Source organism: Gobio gobio (assembly GCF_949357685.1).
Source record: "Gobio gobio genome assembly, chromosome: 21".
Lineage (NCBI taxonomy): Eukaryota > Metazoa > Chordata > Actinopteri > Cypriniformes > Gobionidae > Gobio > Gobio gobio.
In genome coordinates, this window is record NC_137117.1 from 49,101,039 (window position 1) to 49,126,642 (window position 25,604).

General features: G+C 39.3%; 1 protein-coding gene across 2 annotated transcripts in view; it reads left to right on the top strand.

Annotated features, from left to right (window-relative positions):
* The window catches only part of LOC307117784 (neoverrucotoxin subunit alpha-like), a 43,672-nt gene that overhangs the window by 16,842 nt on the left and 1,226 nt on the right, over window positions 1-25,604 (top strand). Inside the window, exons 3-5 of one of the 2 annotated variants that reach the window (XM_079802873.1) lie at window positions 10,196-10,288; window positions 10,384-12,087; window positions 14,774-14,809. In XM_079802873.1, the coding sequence (XP_079658999.1) occupies window positions 10,196-10,288; window positions 10,384-12,087; window positions 14,774-14,809 (1,833 nt within the window). Of the gene's footprint in view, window positions 1-10,195; window positions 10,289-10,367; window positions 12,088-14,773; window positions 14,810-25,604 lie in introns of both variants that reach the window. The other variant, XM_079802874.1, reaches the window with a different exon arrangement.

Below are 25,604 nucleotides of genomic sequence, written 5' to 3' on the forward strand. Positions count from 1 at the left end.
GTGTAATAGCGCCCCCAACCGTATAACAGTGAAAACACGGATGTGTAACAGCGCCCCCTACCGTATAAAAGTGAAAACACAGATGTGTAATAGCGCCCCCTACCGTATAACAGTGAAAACACAGATGTGTAATAGCGCCCCCTACCGTATAAAAGTGAAAACACAGATGTGTAATAGCGCCCCCTACCGTATAACAGTGAAAACACAGATGTGTAATAGCGCCCCCTACCGTATAAAAGTGAAAACACAGATGTGTAATAGCGCCCCCTACCGTATAACAGTGAAAACACAGATGTGTAATAGCGCCCCCTACCGTATAAAAGTGAAAACACAGATGTGTAATAGCGCCCCCTACCGTATAAAAGTGAAAACACAGATGTGTAACAGCAACCCATACCGTATAACAGTGAAAACACAGATGTGTAATAGCGCCCCCTACCGTATAAAAGTGAAAACACAGATGTGTAATAGCGCCCCCTACCGTATAAAAGTGAAAACAGAGATGTGTTACAGCGCCCCCTACCGTATAAAAGTGAAAACACAGATGTGTAATAGTGCCCCCTACCGTATAACAGTGAAAACACGGGTGTGTAACAGCATCCCCTACCGTATAACAGTGAAAACACGGATGTGTAATAGCGCCCCCTACCGTATAACAGTGAAAACACGGATGTGTAACAGCACCCCCTACCGTATAACAGTGAAAACACGGATGTGTAATAGCGCCCCCTACCGTATAACAGTGAAAACACGGATGTGTAACAGCACCCCCTACCGTATAACAGTGAAAACACAGATGTGTAATAGCACCCCTACCGTATAACAGTGAAAACACGGATGTGTAACAGCACCCCCTACCGTATAACAGTGAAAACACGGATGTGTAACAGCACCCCCTACCGTATAACAGTGAAAACACGGATGTGTAATAGCGCCCCCTACCGTATAACAGTGAAAACACAGATGTGTAACAGCGCCCCCTACCGTATAACAGTGAAAACACGGATGTGCAACAGCGCCCCCTACCGTATAACAGTGAAAACACGGATGTGCAACAGCGCCCCCTACCGTATAACAGTGAAAACACGGATGTGCAACAGCGCCCCCTACCGTATAACAGTGAAAACACAGATGTGTAACAGCGCCCCCTACCGTATAACAGTGAAAACACGGATGTGTAATAGCGCCCCCTACCGTATAACAGTGAAAACACAGATGTGTAACAGCGCCCCCTACCGTATAAAAGTGAAAACACAGATGTGTAACAGCACCCCCTACCGTATAACAGTGAAAACACGGATGTGCAACAGCGCCCCCTACCGTATAACAGTGAAAACACAGATGTGTAATAGCACCCCCTACCGTATAACAGTGAAAACACAGATGTCTAACAGCAACCCCTACCGTATAACAGTGAAAACACAGATGTGTAATAGCGCCCCCTACCGTATAACAGTGAAAACACGGATGTCTAACAGCGCCCCCTACCGTATAACAGTGAAAACACAGATGTGTAATAGCGCCCCCTACCGTAAAACAGTGAAAACACGGATGTGTAATAGCGCCCCTTACCGTATAACAGTGAAAACACAGATGTGTAACAGCGCCCCTACCGTATAACAGTGAAAACACAGATGTGTAACAGCGCCCCCTACCGTATAACAGTGAAAACACAGATGTGTAATAGCACCCCCTACCGTATAACAGTGAAAACACAGATGTGTAACAGCGCCCCCTACCGTATAACAGTGAAAACACAGATGTGTAACAGCACCCCTACCGTATAACAGTGAAAACACGGATGTGTAATAGCACCCCCTACCGTATAACAGTGAAAACACAGATGTGTAACAGCGCCCCCTACCGTATAACAGTGAAAACACAGATGTGTAACAGCGCCCCCTACCGTATAACAGTGAAAACACAGATGTGTAACAGCACCCCCTACCGTAAAACAGTGAAAACACAGATGTCTAACAGCACCCCCTACCGTATAATAGTGAAAACACAGATGTGTAATAGCGCCCCCTACCGTATAACAATAAAAACACTGATGTGTAACAGCGCCCCCTACCGTATAACAGTGAAAACACAGATGTCTAACAGCACCCCCTACCGTAAAACAGTGAAAACACAGATGTCTAACAGCACCCCCTACCGTATAATAGTGAAAACACAGATGTGTAATAGCGCCCCTTACCGTATAACAGTGAAAACACTGATGTGTAACAGCGCCCCCTACCGTATAACAGTGAAAACACTGATGTGTAACAGCACCCCAAACCGTATAACAGTGAAAACACAGATGTGTAACAGCGTCCCCTACCGTATAACAGTGAAAACACAGATGTGTAATTGCGCCCCCTACCGTATAACAGTGAAAACACAGATGTCTAACAGCACCCCCTACCGTATAACAGTGAAAACACAAATGTCTAACAGCACCCCCTACCGTAAAACAGTGAAAACACAGATGTCTAACAGCACCCCCTACCGTATAACAGTGAAAACACAGATGTGTAACAGCACCCTCTACCGTATAACAGTGAAAACACAGATGTGTAATAGCGCCCCCTACCGTATAACAGTGAAAACACAGATGTCTAACAGCGCCCCCTACCGTATAACAGTGAAAACACGGATGTGTAACAGCACCCCCTACCGTATAACAGTGAAAACACGGATGTGTAACAGCACCCCCTACCGTATAACAGTGAAAACACAGATGTCTAACAGCGCCCCCTACCGTAAAACAGTGAAAACACGGATGTGTAATAGCGCCCCCTACTGTATAACAGTGAAAACACGGATGTGTAATAGCGCCCCCTACCGTATAACAGTGAAAACACGGATGTGTAATAGCGCCCCCTACTGTATAACAGTGAAAACACGGATGTGTAACAGCGCCCCCTACCGTATAACAGTGAAAACACGGATGTCTAACAGCGCCCCCTACCGTATAACAGTGAAAACACAGATGTTTAACAGCGCCCCCTACCGTATAACAGTGAAAACATGGATGTGTAACAGCACCCCCACCGTATAACAGTGAAAACACAGATGTGTAACAGCACCCCCACCGTATAACAGTGAAAACACAGATGTGTAACAGCAACCCCTACCGTATAACAGTGAAAACACAGATGTGTAACAGCAACCCCTACCGTTTAACAGTGAAAACACGGATGTGTAACAGCAACCCCTACCGTATAACAGTGAAAACACGGATGTCTAACAGCGCCCCCTACCGTATAACAGTGAAAACACGGATGTCTAACAGCGCCCCCTACCGTATAACAGTGAAAACACGGATGTCTAACAGCACCCTCTACCGTATAACAGTGAAAACACGGATGTCTAACAGCACCCTCTACCGTATAACAGTGAAAACACGGATGTCTAACAGCGCCCCCTACCGTATAACAGTGAAAACACGGATGTGTAATAGCGCCCCCTACCGTATAACAGTGAAAACACGGATGTGTAATAGCGCCCCCTACATTATAACAGTGAAAACACGGATGTGTAACAGCACCCCCTACCGTATAACAGTGAAAACACAGATGTGCAACAGCGCCCCCTACCGTATAACAGTGAAAACACGGATGTGTAATAGCACCCCCTACCGTATAACAGTGAAAACACAGATGTGTAACAGCGCCCCCTACCGTATAACAGTGAAAACACGGATGTCTAACAGCAACCCCTACCGTATAACAGTGAAAACACGGATGTGTAATAGCACCCCCTACCGTAAAACAGTGAAAACACGGATGTGTAATAGCACCCCCTACCGTATAACAGTGAAAACACGGATGTCTAACAGCAACCCCTACCGTATAACAGTGAAAACACGGATGTGTAATAGCACCCCCTACCGTAAAACAGTGAAAACACGGATGTGTAATAGCACCCCCTACCGTATAACAGTGAAAACACAGATGTGTAAGAGCGCCCCCTACCGTATAACAGTGAAAACACGGATGTCTAACAGCAACCCCTACCGTATAACAGTGAAAACACAGATGTGTAAGAGCGCCCCCTACCGTATAACAGTGAAAACACGGCTGTGTAATAGCGCCCCCTACCATATAACAGTGAAAACACGGATGTGTAATAGCGCCCCCTACTGTATAACAGTGAAAACACGGATGTGTAATAGCGCCCCCAACCGTGTAACAGTGAAAACACGGCTGTGTAATAGCGCCCCCTACCATATAACAGTGAAAACACGGATGTGTAATAGCGCCCCCTACTGTATAACAGTGAAAACACGGATGTGTAATAGCGCCCCCAACCGTGTAACAGTGAAAACACGGCTGTGTAACAGCGCCCCCTGCCATATAACAGTGAAAACACGGATGTGTAATAGCGCCCCCTACTGTATAACAGTGAAAACACGGATGTGTAATAGCGCCCCCAACCGTGTAACAGTGAAAACACGGCTGTGTAATAGCGCCCCCTACCATATAACAGTGAAAACACGGATGTGTAATAGCGCCCCCTACTGTATAACAGTGAAAACACGGATGTGTAATAGCGCCCCCAACCGTGTAACAGTGAAAACACGGCTGTGTAACAGCGCCCCCTGCCATATAACAGTGAAAACATGGATGTGTAATAGCGCCCCCTACCGTATAACAGTGAAAACATGGATGTGTAATAGCGCCCCCTACCATATAACAGTGAAAACACATGTGTGAAAAATAGGGATGTCCCGATCAGGTTTTTTTTGCCTCCGAGTCATTTGAATTTGAGTATCTACAGATACCGAGTCCCGATCCGATACTTCTATAATATAAGTATATACTTCTATATGTTAGTGGGCAGTAGATTATCTGTCATACCTCCTCTCTCCTTTTTTCATCATTCTCTCATTTCTATAAGCCTCCTCTATTACATCACTCTTTCTTTTTGTCTCCTTCTCTTGCCCTGTCTCTTCCCCTCCTAAAGCTGAGCTCTGGTTGATAGTCTTTTCATTGTTTAACATTGTATATATTAAAACAGCTGTCAAATATGAAATGTTTTGTTTGGCTACTTGCATCTTGCACCATTTACTGAAGCGTGTTACTTGCACAGCAGCTTCTGCGTATAAAGCCCGCATACTTTAATTTGATTGGTCATCTCAAATATTTTGATATTGATGAGCGGTGACGGACCACAGGCAGGGCAGCTCAGACAAGAAGATATCCTTGCAGCACTAAAGTAGTGTTAATACTCTATTAGGCAATTATTTCGCAACATTTATTACATTTAACACATATTAACAATTTGTTGCCCTTGATTGTTCTAGTTGCTTTTATTGCTCTCATTTGTAAGTCACTTTGGATAAAAGTGTCTACTAAATGATTAATGTATTATGTACACCTCGGAAAAATACAGAGGTCCAGACCTCATAACATTAGCTGGCTACGGCCATCGTGTAGGCAGCCTAGTTTACCTCAACACTTCAGTTTACATGGTCGGAGATATTCAGTCTTGTTCAGCTAGTTTCTCCACAGAGCCTTTACTGTACACTATATGTTGTGCCTGGTGCTCGTAACTCGTTATCACTTCAATAAAGCGGCAAAATCGCCGAACGAGTTGGTCAGCTCTGCGTGAGACGATCCAGCAGCTCTCGCGCTTTGAGTCTGTTGGATGCGCTCGCGGTTTAATCAGGTAATGCCGTTTCCCTCTGTGCTCGGGCCCTGGGGATTCAGCCCCAGCTAGCCCTTATGTTAATCCAGCCCTGTACATATATACATCCGAGTCCTGATCGGGAGGTAATGTCCGATTCCGATCGAGTCTCAAACCACGTGATCGGGCCCGATTTCCGATCACATGATCGCATCGGGACATCCCTAGTAAAAAACAGTAATATTGTGACACTGAACACAATTCAGTTAGTATTCAGTAAATACAAATAATTGAATAATTGGTAATAATGAATGTTACAAGTAAAATATTTGGGATTTAAAACAACATAATGCAATGCAATTATGATTTCAAAAAGTATATGGTGACTTCAGGTTGATTGGGACACTTTTTCCCAGTCATAACAGCGGGAACAATTTTCGGAATCATTTGATTTCGTAAACTATCTGATTTACACAATACTCAAATATCATTACGAGCTTCAGTTCATTTATGAGACATGCATGCAATGCATGATCGCCAGTGCTAAGGCTATTGTCTGTTATATTTATTAACCCTTATTAAATAAGAAGCAACTATATTAAAAGCATAGATTAAAATTAAGATATAATTTTTATAAAACGAAATTCACTTTAACCTCTTAACTGGCGCCCCTATTTTTGAGAATTCTTTGAAAACGATATACCCAAATGAAAATGTCTGCAGTTCTTAAACCCTATGGTCTATATTCATAAATCTGGTCTTATTTTAAACTAGACACTTTAAATATTGCTACCTAAGAGTCATAATAACTCAAAGTAATATGGGAACAGAGTAATATACATGTAAATATACATGTAAGTGACTCACGTTTTTTTTTATGTTTTACTTAGGGAAAAAAATATGATAATTTAATGTTAAGAGCCTGAAAATAACTTAAATATAAATGTGAATGTGTAATCATGTCATGATTCAAATATGAGGATGATTCTCTCAGTAATGTAGCTTCTGTAAGCTTTTATGTCAAGAAAAGTCTAGGCGTCCTTTCAAAAAGGCCATTTATTTCAGAAGATTTGCTATTGTAAAGAGTAGTTTTTCATTCAAATAAATCTGCAATAAACTGCAATAAACTGCTAATTATAATGGATAAACAGTTACTGAAAAACTAAAGCAACTATTTACAGAAATTACAAAGTGTAAAAAACTCATTTAGCTGATAAGAAGTGTCCGTCATAGAATCTGCGCGCTCCACTGCAGTTTCTGCCCTAAACACTAGCAGGCGCCATAGACAGCGTGCAGACAGACAGCGTGTAGACAGCGTGCCGGTGTTATGAAAGCCTAAGCACTAACAGTCTTCACCAAATCCTACTTACATAAACTGCGCAAGATAATGCCTTTTGCTTGGTTACTAAGTCCATCAATCAAACCTTTGTTGGAAAGGCATTGGCTGGGCACCGAGTGCCTTTATCCAACGAAAACCATGGGCGCAATGATTGACAGCTCACCAAGCCTGTAAGGCGCTTCCTCTATATGATGCATCACATGAGAGACTCTGATTGAAGGAGAGAGACGAGGGAGGTTTCATATTACATGGAAGAGACTATTCTAGCAGGGGGAGTTTGCCAGAAACGGATTAGAATCGATATTTCATTGAAAATGGACATGAATGATTACGCTAACTCAAAACTCTCTTGCAAACAATGGAGGATTTTTTGTTTTTTCCCTATTTTTTCGTCGTTTTGGATTAAAAAGTGGGATGCATTTTGAAGAGTAGACTCTTACACGGACATGTATGCGGGGGTTTATTGGATTCGTCCGATCTGATCTGAACGGCAGGAGATGAAAGATGAGTATCGCTGATATTATGCTAATGTTTACATGGCCGGTCCTCTAGCATTTCATTTAACCCTTTCCTCTCTGGTGTATTTATTGCAAAAACAAGTTCAGAACATGAATCTTGAGTGTTTTAGCTTTCAAATGATGCATAGTTTGTGATAGTTGATTGAATATTTTGTATAAAACAAAAGCAAATAAAAGTACAGACACGCCCACTTCCGTCAATCCCCCCGCCCACGAACCGGTGCGGGTTAAGAAGTTAAAGAAAGGCTTTCTACAAAACAAAACTAAATGAATTTGTCAAAATCATTTCTGACAAACTCCATGTCTTCTGATATATTGCACATCTGATGTGTCCTTTATTACTCGTGCTGTTCACTTTTCATAATCAACATATATTAAATTAATAAATAACATTAGGCTATAATATTTAAACATCAATATGAAACAAAATTCATTTTAATGGCTACTGAACACAATACGTTTGACTGGTTCTATATTTATAGCATCTGAGCAAACATTTGCAAATAAAAGCTTTATTGATGCAACACTAGGCTATTTTACAATAAACACGATATAATCTGTCCAAAACTCTCTTGATGTTTTTATTTGAGTTGGTGTGGGCGTGGATTCTGTTCTCATAGATCACGTCAGTATTTGAATCTGAAAAGAATGCGTGCTCCATGGGCGTGGCGCATTAGCTGATAATGAAGAGGCTCAAAGCGACTGACATCTCTCTCTTTTCAAAAAGATTAAATAAACAGAGAATATTTGTTTTCGTTTTGATTTACATTGTTTAAAACTTGTTTCAGCGTTTCTTTAGACATATGCCTCATGTTTGTGAGACAAGTATTCACTAAAATAGAGTTCCTTTTCTGAAGACTATCTGAATGAACATCTTTGACAGAGAGGCTGCAGATTGTGCATCATGTTTGTTTTCTTTATTTTGCAAAAAGCACAACATTTTGTTCTTATTGTGACCATACACAAATAAAAGAAGAAACTTATAATTATAATGATGTATAACACTTGCCTGAAAGAGAAAGTTATTTGAGTCTCTTTGGCACTGATACAGGGTTGCCAACTTTCACGCATTTGGCGTGACACTCACGCTTTCAGGCTCTGTCTCACGCTCTCACGCTGCCCAACTTAATCTCACGCCAAACTGCCAAACCTGCTTTTGATATTAAACAAAGTCTAAGCTTTTAGATTTGTTTAAGTTTTAATGCGAAATTCAAACAATAAATAGCGTTTTGGCGCTAATATGGCATAACAGTTAAAGCCAGAGTGTTGAAAAACGGAGTTGCGGAATGCTCTCTCATCTCGCGGGTGCGCGCGCGGTCACGTGCTCCACGGAGCTCTCAATACTTCTAGCGCTCAATGCATTTGAATGGCTTGATACACAACATCTCCACTTCAGGTGTTTGCAGCAAGTTTTGGTAAACAGTACAGCATAGTGTGCATTGATTATTACGTCAACCATACAGGATCGTTTTATTATAGAGAGTGATGGAGATGCAACATTGTTAACATTAATGTTTTTCCTGTATTTAGCCCTCATACACTCATACACATTGATGGTCAAATGTGACCATACACCTTAACTATTTTTCAATTGAATAAATGTTCTATATTTTAGTTCAAAAATATTATATTATATATATATATATATATATATATATATATATATATATATATATATATATATATATATATATATATATATATATATATATATATATATATATATATATATATATATATATATATATATATATATATATATATTTTGGTACTAAATACTATCTGTGCAATAATTATGGTCCTGACCACTTAAAATATTTTTCTTCTAATATTTTTCTTATTTATATTACAATTAGTATTAAGGTTGAATTAGAGAATTCTTATTCAAAGAGGCAAATTAGAGTCATTTTGTGGCTTGAAAAATAATAATTTCCATTTGTAATGCCATTACCCACTGGTGCCTTTATGGCTCTTTAATCAAAATACATGTATCTAATCTAGTTGCTCAAAAAAGTATTGCAGTTTTGCATTTTAATAAATATTTTGATATGATCAAACACTAGATTTCTTTAAATGGGAAATTTTAAAATGTTAATAACGTACATATCCTTATTTCCTTATATGTACAGCAGGCTATGAATTGATACTGAAATCGATATACGATATAATCTTATATGTACAGCAGGCTATGAATTGATACTGAAATCGATATACGATATAATCTTATATGTACAGCAGGCTATGAATTGATACTGAAATCGATATAATCGTACGGTAATTGGTTAAGTACCCCCCCCCCAAAAAAAAAAAAGAAAAGAAAATCTCACTCCAACCTGATCTCAAAAGTTGGCAACCCTGCTGATAAGACATAAAGTGTGTTGATGACGCCGGCCGACTCGAGGGGGTTAATCGTGATTAATCTTTTGACAGCCCTACATTGCTAGAATAAAACTTTTTTTAAGTATAGGGTCTGTTCTGTCTTTTGACATATTGCATGTTCAGATATTCATACAGCAAAATATTCTGGGAGTCATAAAACTTTTCTGTAAATGATCAAAAATGCTGGTGGTGGCTGGCAACTCTATAAAAAAAATGCTGGTGGGGAAACAGTGACACATTATTCATTATCACCAGATGTTATTTTGTTCATATATATATATATATATAAATATCATAAATATTTTAAGTATAAATATGACCTTTAATTTGTTATTTATTGCAGCCTTGGCATCAGCGCCCATTGAAGTGGCAGCTCTAGGAAGACCTCTGTTTCCTGGTATGCTGTATGACTGCCGCAAGGATACCTTCATTCCAGGTGTTTTATCAACCTAAAATAAATAAAAGTTTATTTTCCCCTCAAGAGTGCATTGCGTCCTCATACGTGACTGTTAAAGTGATTTCTCATTTCAGGTGTTACTCTGTGGGATAAGAAGTCACTGAGTGAAGATTTGGACACCCGTCCACAGCCCAAGACAGATTTTGACTTCAGTGGCTCCGACTCTTTCTCTAGTAAGGCCAATCTCCTGGATGTAAGTGCTTCCCTGAAGGCCAGCTTCTTAGGAGGGCTGGTGGAGGTGGGAGGATCTGCCAAGTTTCTGCGGGACACCAAATCCTCAAACCAACAGTCCAGAGTAACAATGTATTACAGTGAAACCACCAGATTCGAACAGCTCACTATGAGCCATCTGGGCCAGATCACCTACCCTCAGGTGTTTGACCAGAAAACTGCAACTCATGTGGTCACGGCTGTACAGTACGGAGCTCAGGCCTTCATGGTGTTTGATCGGAGATTTTCAGAAGAGGAAAATAAGCAGGAGATTGAGGGAAAACTGAATATCATGGTCAAGAAGATTCCTCTATTGTCTATTGAGGGAGAAGCAGCTTTAAAAATGACAGATGCTGATAAGCAAAGGGCTGAGAACATTGCTTGCACATTTCATGGTGACTTCCGCCTTGAGCAGAACCCCACCACTTTCATGGAGGCCGTAGAGGTGTACAAGAAGCTCCCCTCTATCCTGAAGGAGAATCCACAGAATGCTGTTCCAATAAGAGTCTGGCTCTATCCTCTTTCTCTACTGGATTCAAAAGCTGCTCAGCTGGACAGAGAAATCACCACACGTCTGGTTTCCAGCACTGAAGATATAATGGAGGAGCTGGGAGAATTAGACAGGACATACAACGACCTCTCCAAAAAAACATTGGTGAATGCTTTCAGTGATATCAAAGAGAGGCTGCATTCATTTCAGAACTCATTTAGCATTTACAAGACAATGCTCCTGAAAGCAGTGGGCAGGGTCTTGCCTGCTATACGAGGAGGAGAGATGGAGGAGAAGTCGCTAGAAGACCTTCAGAAGATCCACTACAGCTCCCCTTTTAATGCTGACAGTCTTAGCCAGTGGTTAGATGGTGCAAAGTCTGAACTTAACCTCTTGACTTCTCACACCAAGATGCTGGAGGGAATCACAACTGAAGACTCAGACCGCCTCAACACCATCCACCTTAATCTTAATATTGATGCTGTGGTGTGCTTGACCTTCACATCCCTGAAGTATGAAGACCCGTATCTTTCAACCCTGAAGAAGTTTCTGAAATCTGACAAGTTTAAAGCGCTAGATGGGGAACAAAGCATGGTTTCTGTGGTATCTGTCAGAAAGTGGTTCAACGATACTGCTGTCATCTCAAAGATAAGAGAGAACTTGTCTCTTTTCAGAAGTTTTTCAGAGGCTAATAAAGATGAGAAGAGATACAGATTCGTTATGTCAGCCATCTCTGATCCATCCAGTCCAGGCTCCTCCATCCGTCTGTATGAAAAAGGGAAGCTGACAGACACTCAGTTCCAGCCCGTGTCAAAGCCTCCTCGACCAGAAGTGAAGAAGGTCCAGGAGAGCAGTGTGTCCCTGAAACTGCAGAAGTCCCCGACTGGAGAAACTGTGCAGTACAGAGTGGAGTACCGGCAGGTGAACAGGGAACAGTGGAATGTCATAAACAAACCTGATGAAAACTTTAATCTGACTGGCTTGGAGTTTGGGAAGCAGTATTTGATCCGCTACAGGATAGTGGGTAAAGTGGGAGTGAGTGAAGCCAGTGACACTATCGGCCCCATACCGTCTTCAGGTAAGTGTCATGTGCACATGTCTTTGCATCTTTATCTCTCTCTCTCTCTCTCTCTCTCTCTCTTTATTTATATATATATATATATATATATATATATATATATATATATATATATATATATATATAAATATATTAGGGCTGGGCAAATTAACGTGTTAACGCGGGCGATTAATTTTTTCAGCTTAACGCATCAAAAATATTTAACGCAAATAATGCAGCATCCATTTTTATATACATTTTTGCCCAGCGTTACATTATATGATCACGCTCCTATTCATGTAAATGCTTCCAAGCGCGACAAGACACAAGAGAACGCGCTGTATGCCAATGTCCTGTCTGTGTGTGTGTGTGTGTGTGTGTGTGTGTGTGTGTGTGTGTGTGTGTGTCAGTGTCCTGTCTGTGGCTGCGTCTCATGTCAGCCAATCAAGGGACACTCTGACACACGCACACACTCGACGCACAGACAAATTCGCATCAGTTTCCTGCTCACATCGAGTTCTCTTTTGCTCTTGAACAAACAATAACAACAATACAGAGAATTTGGAGTATTCTCATATCAGGAGTCTTAAATTAGTTAAATAAAGTCTTAAATGAACTTAAAGAGTTGTGAGGAAATGAGATGCGCGGGACAGCGCGTGAGATCCGCGTCATGTTCGTCAGTGGCCGCTCTTAAAGTGACAGGAGCACTGATGGTGCCTGTCATTAAAGGGTTAGTTCACCCAAAAATGAAAATTCTGTCATTAATTACTCACCCTCATGTCGTTCGAGACCCGTCAGACCTCCGTTCATCTTCGGAACACAAATGAAGATATTTTAGTGTAAAGCTGATGCTGAGAAAGGCTTCAGATTGGCCTCCATTGGCATTCAGTACATTTCCTCTCCCAAGACGCATAAAAGGCACTTAAAACGTCGTTACAAAGTCCATCTCACCACAGTGGCTCTACAATAATCTTACGATGCGACGACAATAGTTTTTGTGCGCAAAAAAAAATCAAAATAACACCTTTATCCAACTTGTTCTTGTCTTCCGTGTGTGTCTCCACGACGCATGCGTGAGAATATGACGCAGATCCGGCATTCGGACACATGACCCAGAAGAGATTTGTTTACAAGCAGAGTAAGGCGCGCGTGTCTAAGCTGTTGATTCTACATTGATCGTGCTTTAGGTCTCGGCGTAGTGTTCAAAATCGGACTAAAGTGTGCATTTCATGGATTCCCGAACCCCGGCGCTACGTCATATTCTCGCGCATGCGTCGTGGAGGCACACACGGAAGACAAGAACAAGTTGGATAAAGGTGTTATTTTGATTTTTTTTTGCGCACAAAAACTATTGTCGTCGCATCATAAAATTATTGTAGAGCCACTGTGGTGAGATGGACTTTGTAACAACGTTTTAAATGCCTTTTATGCGTCTTGGGAGAGGAAATGTACTGAATGCCAATGGAGGCCTATCTGAAGCCTTTCTCAGCATCAGCTTTACACTAAAATACCTTCATTTGTGTCTGAAGATGAACGGAGGTCTGACGGGTGTCCAACCACATGAGGGTGAGTAATTAATGACAGAATTTTCATTTTTGGGTGAACTAACCCTTTAATGTTCATCACAGAACAACGGGAACAGAGAAAATTGTAGCTTTAATGAGGATTAATCTATATTTCATTTATTATTTATGCAGTTAAGAAAGGTGTTTGATAACTATTACATTTCTGTATATGTCTAACAGGGAAGGCCACAGGTAAATATAACATTTATTATAATGGGTTTATGTAAAGATTGTTTTAAATTCACTTAAATTAAAAGTAGTTTTTTTTAAAGCCTAATAAATGTTGAGATTGGTAGCTTTGAGTTATACTGTAATGTAACGTCATTAATGTTTCATAGAGACATTAGCATCAGTGATACTGGCCTTCATTCATAAAAACATGACAATACAACACATATTTAAAATATGCTGTCTTTAAATAGTTTCTTCCTTAATTAGTAGAGTAACTGAAATTATTACAATATCAAAAAATTAAAAACGTGAAAACGTTAAAAATGTGATTAATTTTTTTAATCGATTCCCAGCACTAATATATATATATATATATATATATATATATATATATATATATATATATATACACTCACACAATGAACAAAATTATAAACGCAACACTTTTGTTTTTGTCCCCATTTTTCATGAGTTGAACTCAAAGATCTAAGACTTTTTCTATGTACACAAAAGGCCCATTTCTTTAAAATATTGTTCACAAATCTGTCTAAATCTGTGTTAGTGAGCACTTCTCCTTTGCCGAGATAATCCATCACCTCACAGGTGTGGAGAAGTGCTCACTAACACAGATTTAGACAGATTTGTACTTACACCACTACTTACACCTTTAATCCAAGTCTTATGAAACGATTCGATTACTTTATGTACAAAGTGAAATTTTAATCATATTCCCTCTCAAATCCTTTCTGTGATCAGTTCATGTCTACAAAAGCCAAATCAAATATGGTGAAATGTCAATAGTGTCAAACCCTCAATAGTGCTTGTGTCAGGATTTGGGCTCTGTAAACAGCAGAAAGATTTCTCTAAATATCTTCTGTGTTGGAGGATTTCTGCATGTATTAGCAATGGATGCAGGGATCATTTTCTCTTGTAATGATAATCACACTCTTCATGTCTGTTGATTTCCACAGCCGCAGTTCCCAAGACCAGGAAAGACTTCCTACAATGTAAGTCACTATGAAAACAAGCACAAAAACTCACTGAGTGTGTTCAGGGGAAAGAAAACACGACAGAAGAGTTTTAGAGTTGATCATGTCAATGATGATTAAAGGTGCCATAGAATGGAAAAGCTAAAACACTAAAGATTCAAAACAAAACAACAAAAAAATTGGGAAAAAAACTAAAAATCCTCCATTGTTTGCATGAGCGTTTTGAGTTAGAGTAATTTTCAATGAACTATCGATTTGAATCAGTATTCTTGCGATCTCCCCTGCAGCTTAGTCTCTTCCGCATAATATAAATCCTCCCAGGTCTTTCTCCTTCAGTCACAGGCTTTCTGATGAGTCAATATATACAGGAAGAGCCTTACTGGCTCCAGCAGGTGTCAGTCAAAGCGCCCATGGTTTTCATTGGATAATGTCAGTCAATGCCTAGAGGTTTGATTGATGGACGTAGTAACCAATCAAAATGCATTCTCTTGCACAGTGTTTGTAATAGTAGTGCGAAGTTCGGATCATTTTACTGACTCTGATCTTTGAATCTCGTTCAGCAAAATGATCAAATCTTTTTTCAAGTCATTTCGTTCATTTCAGCAGAATCTAATTAAAATGTTACATGTTACATTTTTCAACACATTTAGTACTTTTGGAATAAAAATTAAAAATAAGCTAATGCAGCCATGGCCAAACTTTGAGAAAGAAATTATTAATTAATTGCTATAGCTTGCTTCAGGCTATGCAGTCTGTTCGTTCACCTCACCTCCCGATGCAAATGCCTCATATATGTAAATACATGCGTACGGAAACAGAAAAGATTAGTTCATCTCTCGAGTCTTCTCGTTCGAGTCGTTCGTTCAAGTCCCCATAGGCTGAATGCAGAAACAGTTCATCTCTCGAGTCTCGTTCTTTTTTCACATGACCGCTTCCCGGTCAGTGTCTCACAACATATACATTTGAAATTACAGTCGTATTATTTTTGTAACAGTTGTAACAATATATTACAGTTGTAATATATTTATTATTATAAAATCATCAGAAGATATGTGCAATAAACATTTCGTTCATTTCGTGCCTATCCGTTCTGACCAACCCAATCTGTCCAGGCTCCATAGAAAAATCAATTATTATACTAGCTAAAAAACTGAAATAAACAAACAAAAAAACTCTGCACTTGTTTGTAAGGAAGGTTGTGAATTAATTCATTTCTGTATCCAACACGACTGTCACGTCACGTGACAAAAGAATGAGACTCGAGAGATAAACTGTTTCTGCATTCAGCTTATAGGGACTTGAACGAACGACTCAAACGAGAAGACTCAATTTTCAAGTGTCTAGTTTAAAATAAGACCAGATTTATGAATATAGACCATAGGCAGGGGCAGACTGGCCATCAGGAGCACCGGGCATTTTCCCGGTGGGCCGCTAGACAAAGTGGGCCGGCCTGTTACTACGTAAATATATATGAAGAATGAATAATAGTACATTTGCGTAGCCTAGTCTATATCCTTCCGTCAGCCCAGACGAATGGCCCACTTGAGGGGAAAACGCTAATCTATTTAGCCTGATCAGTCTCAGTGGTGTAAAAGCGCTCGTCAATGTCAAAATGTTTGAGACATCCAATCAAATCGAAGGAGGCAGGACTTATTGTCCAGACCGAGCAGCACTTGAATGCGAGCCGAGGTGAGATAAACAGCTGAACTTGACGAGTCAATTCAGCAATATTTCCAGACAAAAATGTTAAACAATACACATTCATTTCCAGAGATGCAAACTACTGCTGACCTTCTCGAATTTCTCAGATTGTAATGCCATTTACGTTATTCGACACACAATGCACATTGACGTTAGCCTGGTCCTACCAAACACTCGTACATTTCATTTGTACAGAGAGTCTGGCCGCTCTCCATTGACAAGCGTTTTCTTCCTTGAAGGCGGGAACTCTGTTGAAGTTAAAAACTTTTGGATCTGCCATAACCAATCACTAACGTTTGGTCGTGACGTATGTGATCTCAGACTAGCGCACGACATCAACATCGTCGTTCTCAGCCACTCCCACTGTTCGCTGATTGGACCGGTAAAAATTTGTTTGGAGAAAACCTATAGCGCAGTCCCAGACAGAGTACTGAAGGAAAATGAAAATTGAGCAGAAGTACGTAGGAGGGCGGAGCCAGGCTACATTAACATAGCAGTTTTCAGCATCAGAGTGAATGTATGTGCGTCTTTTTCCAGCTTCAGTAATATCACAGTCATTTGAAAATGATTCATAAAACTCAAAATATTGTTTTCACTAAAACATGGTAAAATTGGCAACTTTCATATTCAAGTATGTCCCGTGAAGGAACGTGTCATATACAAATAAATAAAGGCTATAATTTGCTAGTTAGTTCACATGCATTATTTTACACACTAGCAATAACAGTTTGAAATAATTAAGACTTTTAATAATTAAGAATAATTGTTTTTGAAAGGAGAAGGCTGAATTTATTTGATTAAAAATACAGTAAAAACACAATATTAAGAAATATGAATACTATTTCTAATATCTGTTGTCGCTATATTAGTAAAGTGTCATTTATTCCTGTGATCAAAGCTAATAATTTATCATTATTACTCCAGTCTTCAGAGTCACATGACCCTGCAGAAATCATTCTAATATGCCGTATTTTTCATTAAAAAAACCTTCAGGGACTTCCGGTTTAGTAATGCGGCGGTAGGACGCACAGTGTCTGAGCTCCGCGTTATTCCATGTAATCTTTTCAAAATACATCCTATATTATCAGTACTTTTCAAGTCATTGTATTTTTGGCATGGTACAAACTCTCTGTCTTTGGAATTTTCGTTTAAAATGAGCAAGACTACAAGGACAGGCGGTAAGCAACAGGCTCAAGTTCAACATGCACAGCGCGGTCAAGAGAGCAGCAAAATGGCGGATAACGAGCCTCTATCCGCACAGCTCACAGTGGAGTCTCTAGTCAAAGAGCTCGAAAAATTCAGAAAAGATATGACGGGGGAGTTCGTTACACTTCTGAATAACTCTCTGGAACCAATCTGGTCTTCAATCGAATCGATTGGTGCAACCCTAACAACACAGGCAGCGACCATCAGCGAGATGGAATCGGGTCTCTCAGAGCATAGCGACCGAATCACTCAGCTCGAACACGATGTGAACACTCTTCAATCAAAACTGACAACCATCGGAAGGGAGAACACGGCGCTTAAAGCTAATGTTGAAGATCTGATTTCTCGCTCAAAGCGCCAGAACATACGAGTGGTAGGCCTACCAGAGGGCATAGAAGGAAAAAACGCAAGAGAGTTCATGACTAACCTGCTTTCGGAGCTTCTCGGCGACTCACTTGCAAAGCCACCCGAGTTGGATCGCGCGCACCGCAGCCTGAAGCCCAAACCTCCTACTGGTGAATCCCCGCGTCCGCTGATCATTAGATTTCACCGTTACATTGTTAAGGAAATTGTCATGAGCTGGGCTAAATCCCACAAGGACATTTCCTACAAGGGTCACAAAATCAAGATGTACGAGGACTTCAGCACAGAGGTGGCGAGAAAACGAGCGGCTTTTAACAAGATCAAGAGCCTGCTTTACAAGCAGGGAGTTCGTTTTGGGATGTTGTACCCTGCTCGTCTCAGAGTGAGTTGTAATGGTGTGGAGCGGATCTTCGAGTCCCCAGAGGCAGCGGAGCTGTTTTATCAACAGAACTTTCCTAATTGAGTCGCGGACCTATACTGTGTGTGGAACAATACACATCTCCGAAACGAGTTTGCGAATTCAACAGGTATAAATAGTTGTAAATGAAAAAAGTTAGTATTAAGCTCTCGTTTTACTTGTAACTGAGAGTTAAGGCAGAATAATCTGCTATACTATGAGTACCTCTGCATGACTCTTATGGGGAATTTACTCCCCCAAGTTATATTGTTTAGGGGTTGCATGTTAAGGAAGCTATTTGGGTAATCATTCTAAATTGCCGTGCCACCTGGTCCCCTGTTGGCAGTGCCGCCTTGTGGCGGGTCTTAAGTATAACTTGCCAATTTTAATTGTATCTTTTCTTTCCGTAGTGTTTTACGTTTGCTTATCTCTTCTTCTTCTTCTTCTTCTTATTATTATTATTATTGCTTCTTGGTACATAACTCTAAGTTCCAATAGTTATTTTGGATGTATATTTAAGGTCTAGGAGTGACAGTGTAACATAGTTAATCGGTTGTGTGAAGTGATGTTCAGAGTTGTAAGTATAGGTTTTTTATTATTATTATTATTATAAAAAAAAAATTCTTCTCTCCTCTCCCTTCCTTGTTTTTTTGGGGGGGTTTTGGTCACTTTCTCTCCTTCCCTTGCATACCTTCACGATTCATGTGGCTCAGTCCTTTTATTTTATTTTATCTTTAAAACAACATAAATGACTAGTCCTAAAGTGATTATAGAAGGGCTGGCTGGCCACAATGTCAAATTTGTTACTTGGAATGTGAGGGGCCTAGGTGGTCAAATTAAAAGATCAAGAGTGTTCTCGCACTTAAAAAGCTTGTCTACAGATATTGTTTTTTACAGGAAACTCATCTCAAGATTAGTGATCAGGTTAGACTGCGCAAGCCATGGATTGGTCAAGTTTTTCATTCAAATCTAGCTAATCTAGAGGCACTGCTATTGTAATACACAAACGAATAAAATTTGTCCCACACAATGTATTCTCCGATCCTGATGGCCGGTATGTAATAGTATCTGGAATTCTGTACCAAACACCTGTCATATTAGTGAGCGTTTACGCACCTAATTTTGATAATCCTGCTTTTATGACTGCGCTCTTTTCCCACATTCCAAATCTAGACACTCACTGCCTTATTTTAGGTGGGGATCTTAATTGCACAATCAACCCAAATTTAGACCGCTCACAGCCCAAATCATCTGCCCCTACGTCGATGTCTAGGTCTTTTTCTTCTTTAATAGATCAGCTGGGGTGTGTTGACCCCTGGCGTTTCCTCAATTCAACTGCAAAAGAGTTTTCTTTCTTTTCAAATGTCCACCATGTTTATTTTTATAGATAAATCTCTTCTACCTCTTGTAAAATCCACAGAATATTCAGCTATAATTATTTCAGACCATGCCCCACACATTTTAGACCTTTCTTTTCCCCAAAATTCAGGCAGCCACGCTAGAGGCTGGAAACTCAATATCGGGTTGCTGGCTGATAAAGAATTTTGTGATTATATCTCTAGGAACATAGATTTCTTTTTGGAGACCAACAAATCAGAATCGGTTTCGCCATCACTTCTATGGGAAACATTTAAAGCTTTTATACGTGGAAGGATTATCTCTTTTAACGCATACTGGATTAAAGCCAGAAAATTAAATCAGCAGAGACTCATTGACAAAATTTTAGAGCTAGACAGGCTAAATGCCAGTTCACCAAACCCTGTTTTGGAGACACAGCGTCTAAAACTACAAACCGAGTTTGATCTGTTGACAACCAATAAGGCAGAATTTCTGCTAAAACGAACAAGAGCAACCTACTATGAGCATGGAGACAGAGCTAGCCGTCTTTTAGCTTCTCAGCTCAGACATCAAAAAGCTTCCCAGTTAATCTCACAAGTGTATGACTCCTTAAATAACCTTATTACTGACCCGGTCAAAATAAACACAGAGTTCACTTTGTTTTATTCTAATCTCTACAAATCAGAAGCCTGCTTAGACATTGATACTATTCAGTCTTTCCTTTCTCCTCTGGAAATACCTAAAATAAGCTCTGACACAGCCAGTAGACTAGATGAGCCTCTTTGCTTGGAGGAGATAGCCTCTTGCATTGGGAGCATGAAGAACAACAAAGCTGAATTTTTTAAAAAGTTCTCCATCCAGTTATCCCCCCTATTGCTAGAATTATACAATCACTCCGCGGATCAGGGCTTCTTGTCACCTTCCTTAAATCAAGCTTTGATTTCCTTAATATTAAAGAAAGACAAAGATGCTAAACTGTGTGGCAGCTACAGACCCGTTAGCCTAATTAATCATGACATTAAAGTGTTAGCTAAAGTATTGGCCAAACGTTTAGAGGCTCATCTCCCCTCCATCATATCGGATGATCAAACTAGATTCATACTGGGTCGTCAGTTATCATCTAATATACGTAGACTCCTAAATGTAATCTTTACTCCATCCAAGTCATCAAGGCCTGAAATGGTTATCTCGCTAGACGCAGAGAAGGCTTTTGACCAGGTGGAGTGGGATTATTTATTTATGGTTTTACAAAAATTTGGTTTTGGATCGAAATTAATTTCATGGATTCGTTTACTTTATTCTTCTCCCTCAGCTTGTGTGAAAACAAACTGTGAAACGTCCCCTTATTTCCCTCTTTCTCGTGGCACAGGTCAGGGTTGCCCACTTTCACCTCTCCTTTTTGCTCTGGCTATAGAGCCTCTCTCTATAGCATTAAAATCGTCTTCAGTATTTGCGGGTGTTTGTAGAGGAGAAAGGGAGCATCGTGTCTCATTATATGCAGATGATCTCTTATTATTCGTATCAGACCCTCTCAACTGCATCGATAAAATAATGCATCTGTTGAATGAGTTTGTCTTTATTTCAGGATACAAGATAAACTTGACTAAAAGTGAGTGTTTTCCCATGAATGAATTGGCAAAAATAATTCCTGCAACTATGCTCCCTTTTCGCACATCGTTTTCAGGATTCCGGCATTTAGGGGTTCATATTTCAAACACATTCAAGTGTTTACATAAAGACAATTTTACTAAATTAATGAACAGCATTAAAGTTGATCTTCAGCGATGGAGCAGTCTTCCACTATCATTAGTAGGAAGGATTGAATCAATCAAAATGAACATCCTACCACGAATACTTTTTTTATTTCAGACTTTTCCCATTTTTCTCCCCAAATCTTTTTTTAAATCATTTGATGCCACTATATCTTCATACATTTGGGCTGGAAAGCCTCCACATGTGTACAAGTCAATCCTTCAAAGACCCAAACAAGATGGGGGTCTTGCGCTCCCAAACTTTATTTTTTATTATTGGGCAGCTAATATCCAGAAAATATATGCATGGTGTAACTCCCCGGATATTAATTGGTGTATGATAGAAGCTAATTCTTGTATATCTTCCTCATTACCTGCATTCGTTTTTGATCCCAATTTACGGCGTCCTTCTAAATTTACCACTAACCCGATCGTGCTTTCTTCACTCAAAATCTGGAAACAGTTCCGTCATCATTTTAGATTAAACACATTGTCCACCTTAATGCCTATTGTTGGTAATCATCTTTTCGTGCCCTCTACTTTGGATTCAACATATGCACAGCTCAGGGAGAAGGGCCTAATATTGTTTCAGGATCTGTTTTCTGATAACACATTTGTGTCATTTAATGACCTGATGAGTAGATTTAAAATTTCTAAATCTAATTTATTCCGTTATTTTCAATTACGAGACTTTGCTAAAGCACACTTTGCCACCTTCCCTCACCAGCCAAAGAAAACTTTAATCGATGACATAATGTCTCTTCCAAAATCACATAGTCACATAGCCTCACTTTATGGCCTGTAGCGTTCTTCTCAGCTCCTTCCTCTTTTTGCACTCAAGGGAACCTGGGAGAGAGAGCTAGGACTGGAACTGGATGAGGAACGGTGGAATAGCGCCTTAGCTAAAATTAACTCTGTCTGTATATGTGCTCGTTTAAATCTTGTTCAGTTCAAAGTTGTCCACAGAATTCATTTCACCAAAGCAAAATTGAAGAAACTCTCTCTAACGGAAGATGATAGGTGCAATAGATGTTCGCTTTCCCCAGCAGACCATACTCATACATTTTTCACCTGCCCTAAACTGTATTCATTCTGGTCTTCCTTTTTTTCTACATTGTCAAAGGCTCTTAATGTTTCTGTGAAACCCTGCCCAATACTTGCAATTTTTGGAGTACCCTCTGTTGATGGCTTGTATAGCAAAAGACATGCTGATATTATTGCTTTTGCTTCATTGGTCGCCAAAAGACGAATACTGTTACATTGGAAATCATCATGCCCCCCCTCTAACTCCTCTTGGTTAAAAGACTTAATGTCCTTTTTACACCTGGAAAAAATTAAACACTCAATCAGAGACTCTGTTAATGCATTATATGAAATGTGGAACCCTGTTCTTTCCTTTGTTGAGACTGTACCTTTAACAGAGATTTAACTCCCCCCATCCCTCTTCTCCCTTTTTGTTGTTGTTGTTGTTGTTTGGTTTTGTTTGTTTGTTTGTTTGTTTTTGTTTCCTTGGTTTTTGTGGGATAATTTGGGATGTTTAGGGTCGGGTTGTTGTTCTAGCTATTTGTGCAATTTTTATTTATTTATTTCTGGGGTAAAAAAAAAAAAAAGCAGGATGTGATCTTTCACATATTTGTCATGCACTTACTGTCATTTATCAATCTGCTCAATAAAAAAAAAAAAAAATTTCAGGATCAATATAATTTTTAAACTTGAATTTTTAAACAATTGGAGCTTTATTCCATAAAATGACACATGTCAAGCTCCTCAAAGGACATATAACCACTAGAAAGGCACCATAAAATAGTCCACATTCTGCACTACATACTAAGTCTTAGACCATAGCATTGCTTTATATGGACGGATTTTATCGTAGGTATTGAACGTTAGTGATATTAAACTTCACTGTATGGAAAAGATTTCAAAATGTGTTAAAAAAAATTAAAATCTAAATTATGAATTGCCAAGTGCACCAGGAATGAGCAATTATAACCTAAAGAAGTATGCCTGTCATTCATTAATGTTAATGATAAGCACTTCAATCAAATATAGCATTTATATCTCTGTATAAATAGCATCTATGTTTGTTTGTTAGTAAGTGGTGTTTAAAATTGCTCATTGCATAATGAGCTGGTGAGTTTATGGTGAGATGAAAAACTTTTCTTCAAAAGCAAAATTAATTTCCTATCATCACTGTAAAGCTGCTTTGAAGCTGTATAAATGAAGGTTAGTGATGCACCGATCATGATTTTACATGGCCGATTCCGATACCGATTTTTTTTCAAGAAAACTGGCCGATTCCGATTCCGATTTCCGATTTTAAAAAAAAAAAATTTTTACACAATAAAAGAATGAAAGTATACATGAACAAGATGTTTATTTGGTATTTAACAGGCTAAATTGGCTTTTGGCTAATGAAAACAAGTCCGCAATCTGAAATGAACGGGAAATTGGATTGGAAATGAAAAGGCTGAAAGGTGAAATTAAAGGCAACAACTGAATATTCTGCAATCCAAACAAAGATGTTACTTAAATCAGCATTTGTTTTTAAATTCAGTGTAAAGAAAAAAAGTCTTTACCTGTGAAATTAAATAAAACCAAAGTATATAATTGTTCCAAAATGTTAAATCAAAAAATGTTTAGTGCAACGAAAAAATAAATAAATAAGATGCTACAGCAGGTGCTTTTTAAATCAAATTAAGTCAATGTCATTTTAAGGTAAAATAAAAGGTAACACTTTAGAATAATGGTCATTAGTTAACATTAGTTAATGTATTAACTAACATGAACTAACCATGAGCAGTAAATTAGTTACTGTATTTGTTCATCTTTGTTAACGTTAGTTAATATAAACATCACAGAGCATTAACTAATGTTAACAAGATTTTAATAATGCATTAGTAAATGTTGAAATTAACATTAACAAAGATTAATAAACGCTTTATAAGTGCAGTTCATTATTAGTTAATGTTAACTGATGTAGTTGACTAATGTTAACTAATGACCATTATTCTAAAGTGTTACCAAATTAAAATTATCATCCTATATAGGCTACAGAACTGATAGTATTTCATTTCAAAAGTGCATGCATGTTCTTCTTTAGGCTACAAAAATAAGTATTTCGGCTTTGTCACAAGTTAGTCTGTTTCGTTCTCATCCGATCCAACACGTGAGAAGCTGAGCTGAACAAACGCTCACTGTCTGCGCTTGTGCAGGGCGGAGAGTCAGCTCGCGCAACTTCAGCTCGCGCAGGAAAGCGGCTCTTCATTCCCTTCAGCGTATCTCCTTCCCTCAGTTCTCCAGTTTCCGTTTGTAACACACAAGTGACATGTTCGCGAATGATTGCAATATAGGCGTATGTGCACGCAGGCACACTTCCGGATAAATCGGCAGAAAAATAAAAATAAAACCAGTTCCGGTTTTTGGCTGGTCAACCGTTGTATCCCTAATGAAGGTGACTTGACTTGACGTGTTGCGGACCGGTGTTTATGGGCCGCTTTGTGCCAGAAAGTCCGGGGCCACTTTTTTGCCCCCGTAGGGTTTAAGAGCTGCAGATATTTTTATTTGAATATGTCGTTTTCAGAAAATTCTCAAAAATAGGGGCGCAAGTTAAGAGGTTAACGTGGACCTGCACAGCCGAATCATCAGAAGTTCTGCAGGTATTGTGAAGAAGCAAGCAAGGACAATAGCGGAAATGGCAGATCGTGAATATAAATGTTATGTTCCCGGCTGTGCAGGGGATGAGCACTTTTCATACAATTCCCACAGAACAGAACTGTCAACAGGCATGGTTGATGTTTATCTATAAAAGGATACCGCACCAATTGAATTCAAAGTTGTTAGTTTGCTCTGACTAGTGTTCATTTTCGAATTAAACAAAAACTGTTCAACCTTTTTTTCCATGACTAAGACAAGACAAGATTACACAAACGTACTTAAACGATAACTCTGACTATAAAAAAAACATACAATATCGTTGACGAATCCCCCAATCAGAGCTTTTCTGTTAAAGGAACACATTATATCCGGTGTTTTGATTACAATTTGCAATCTGGCA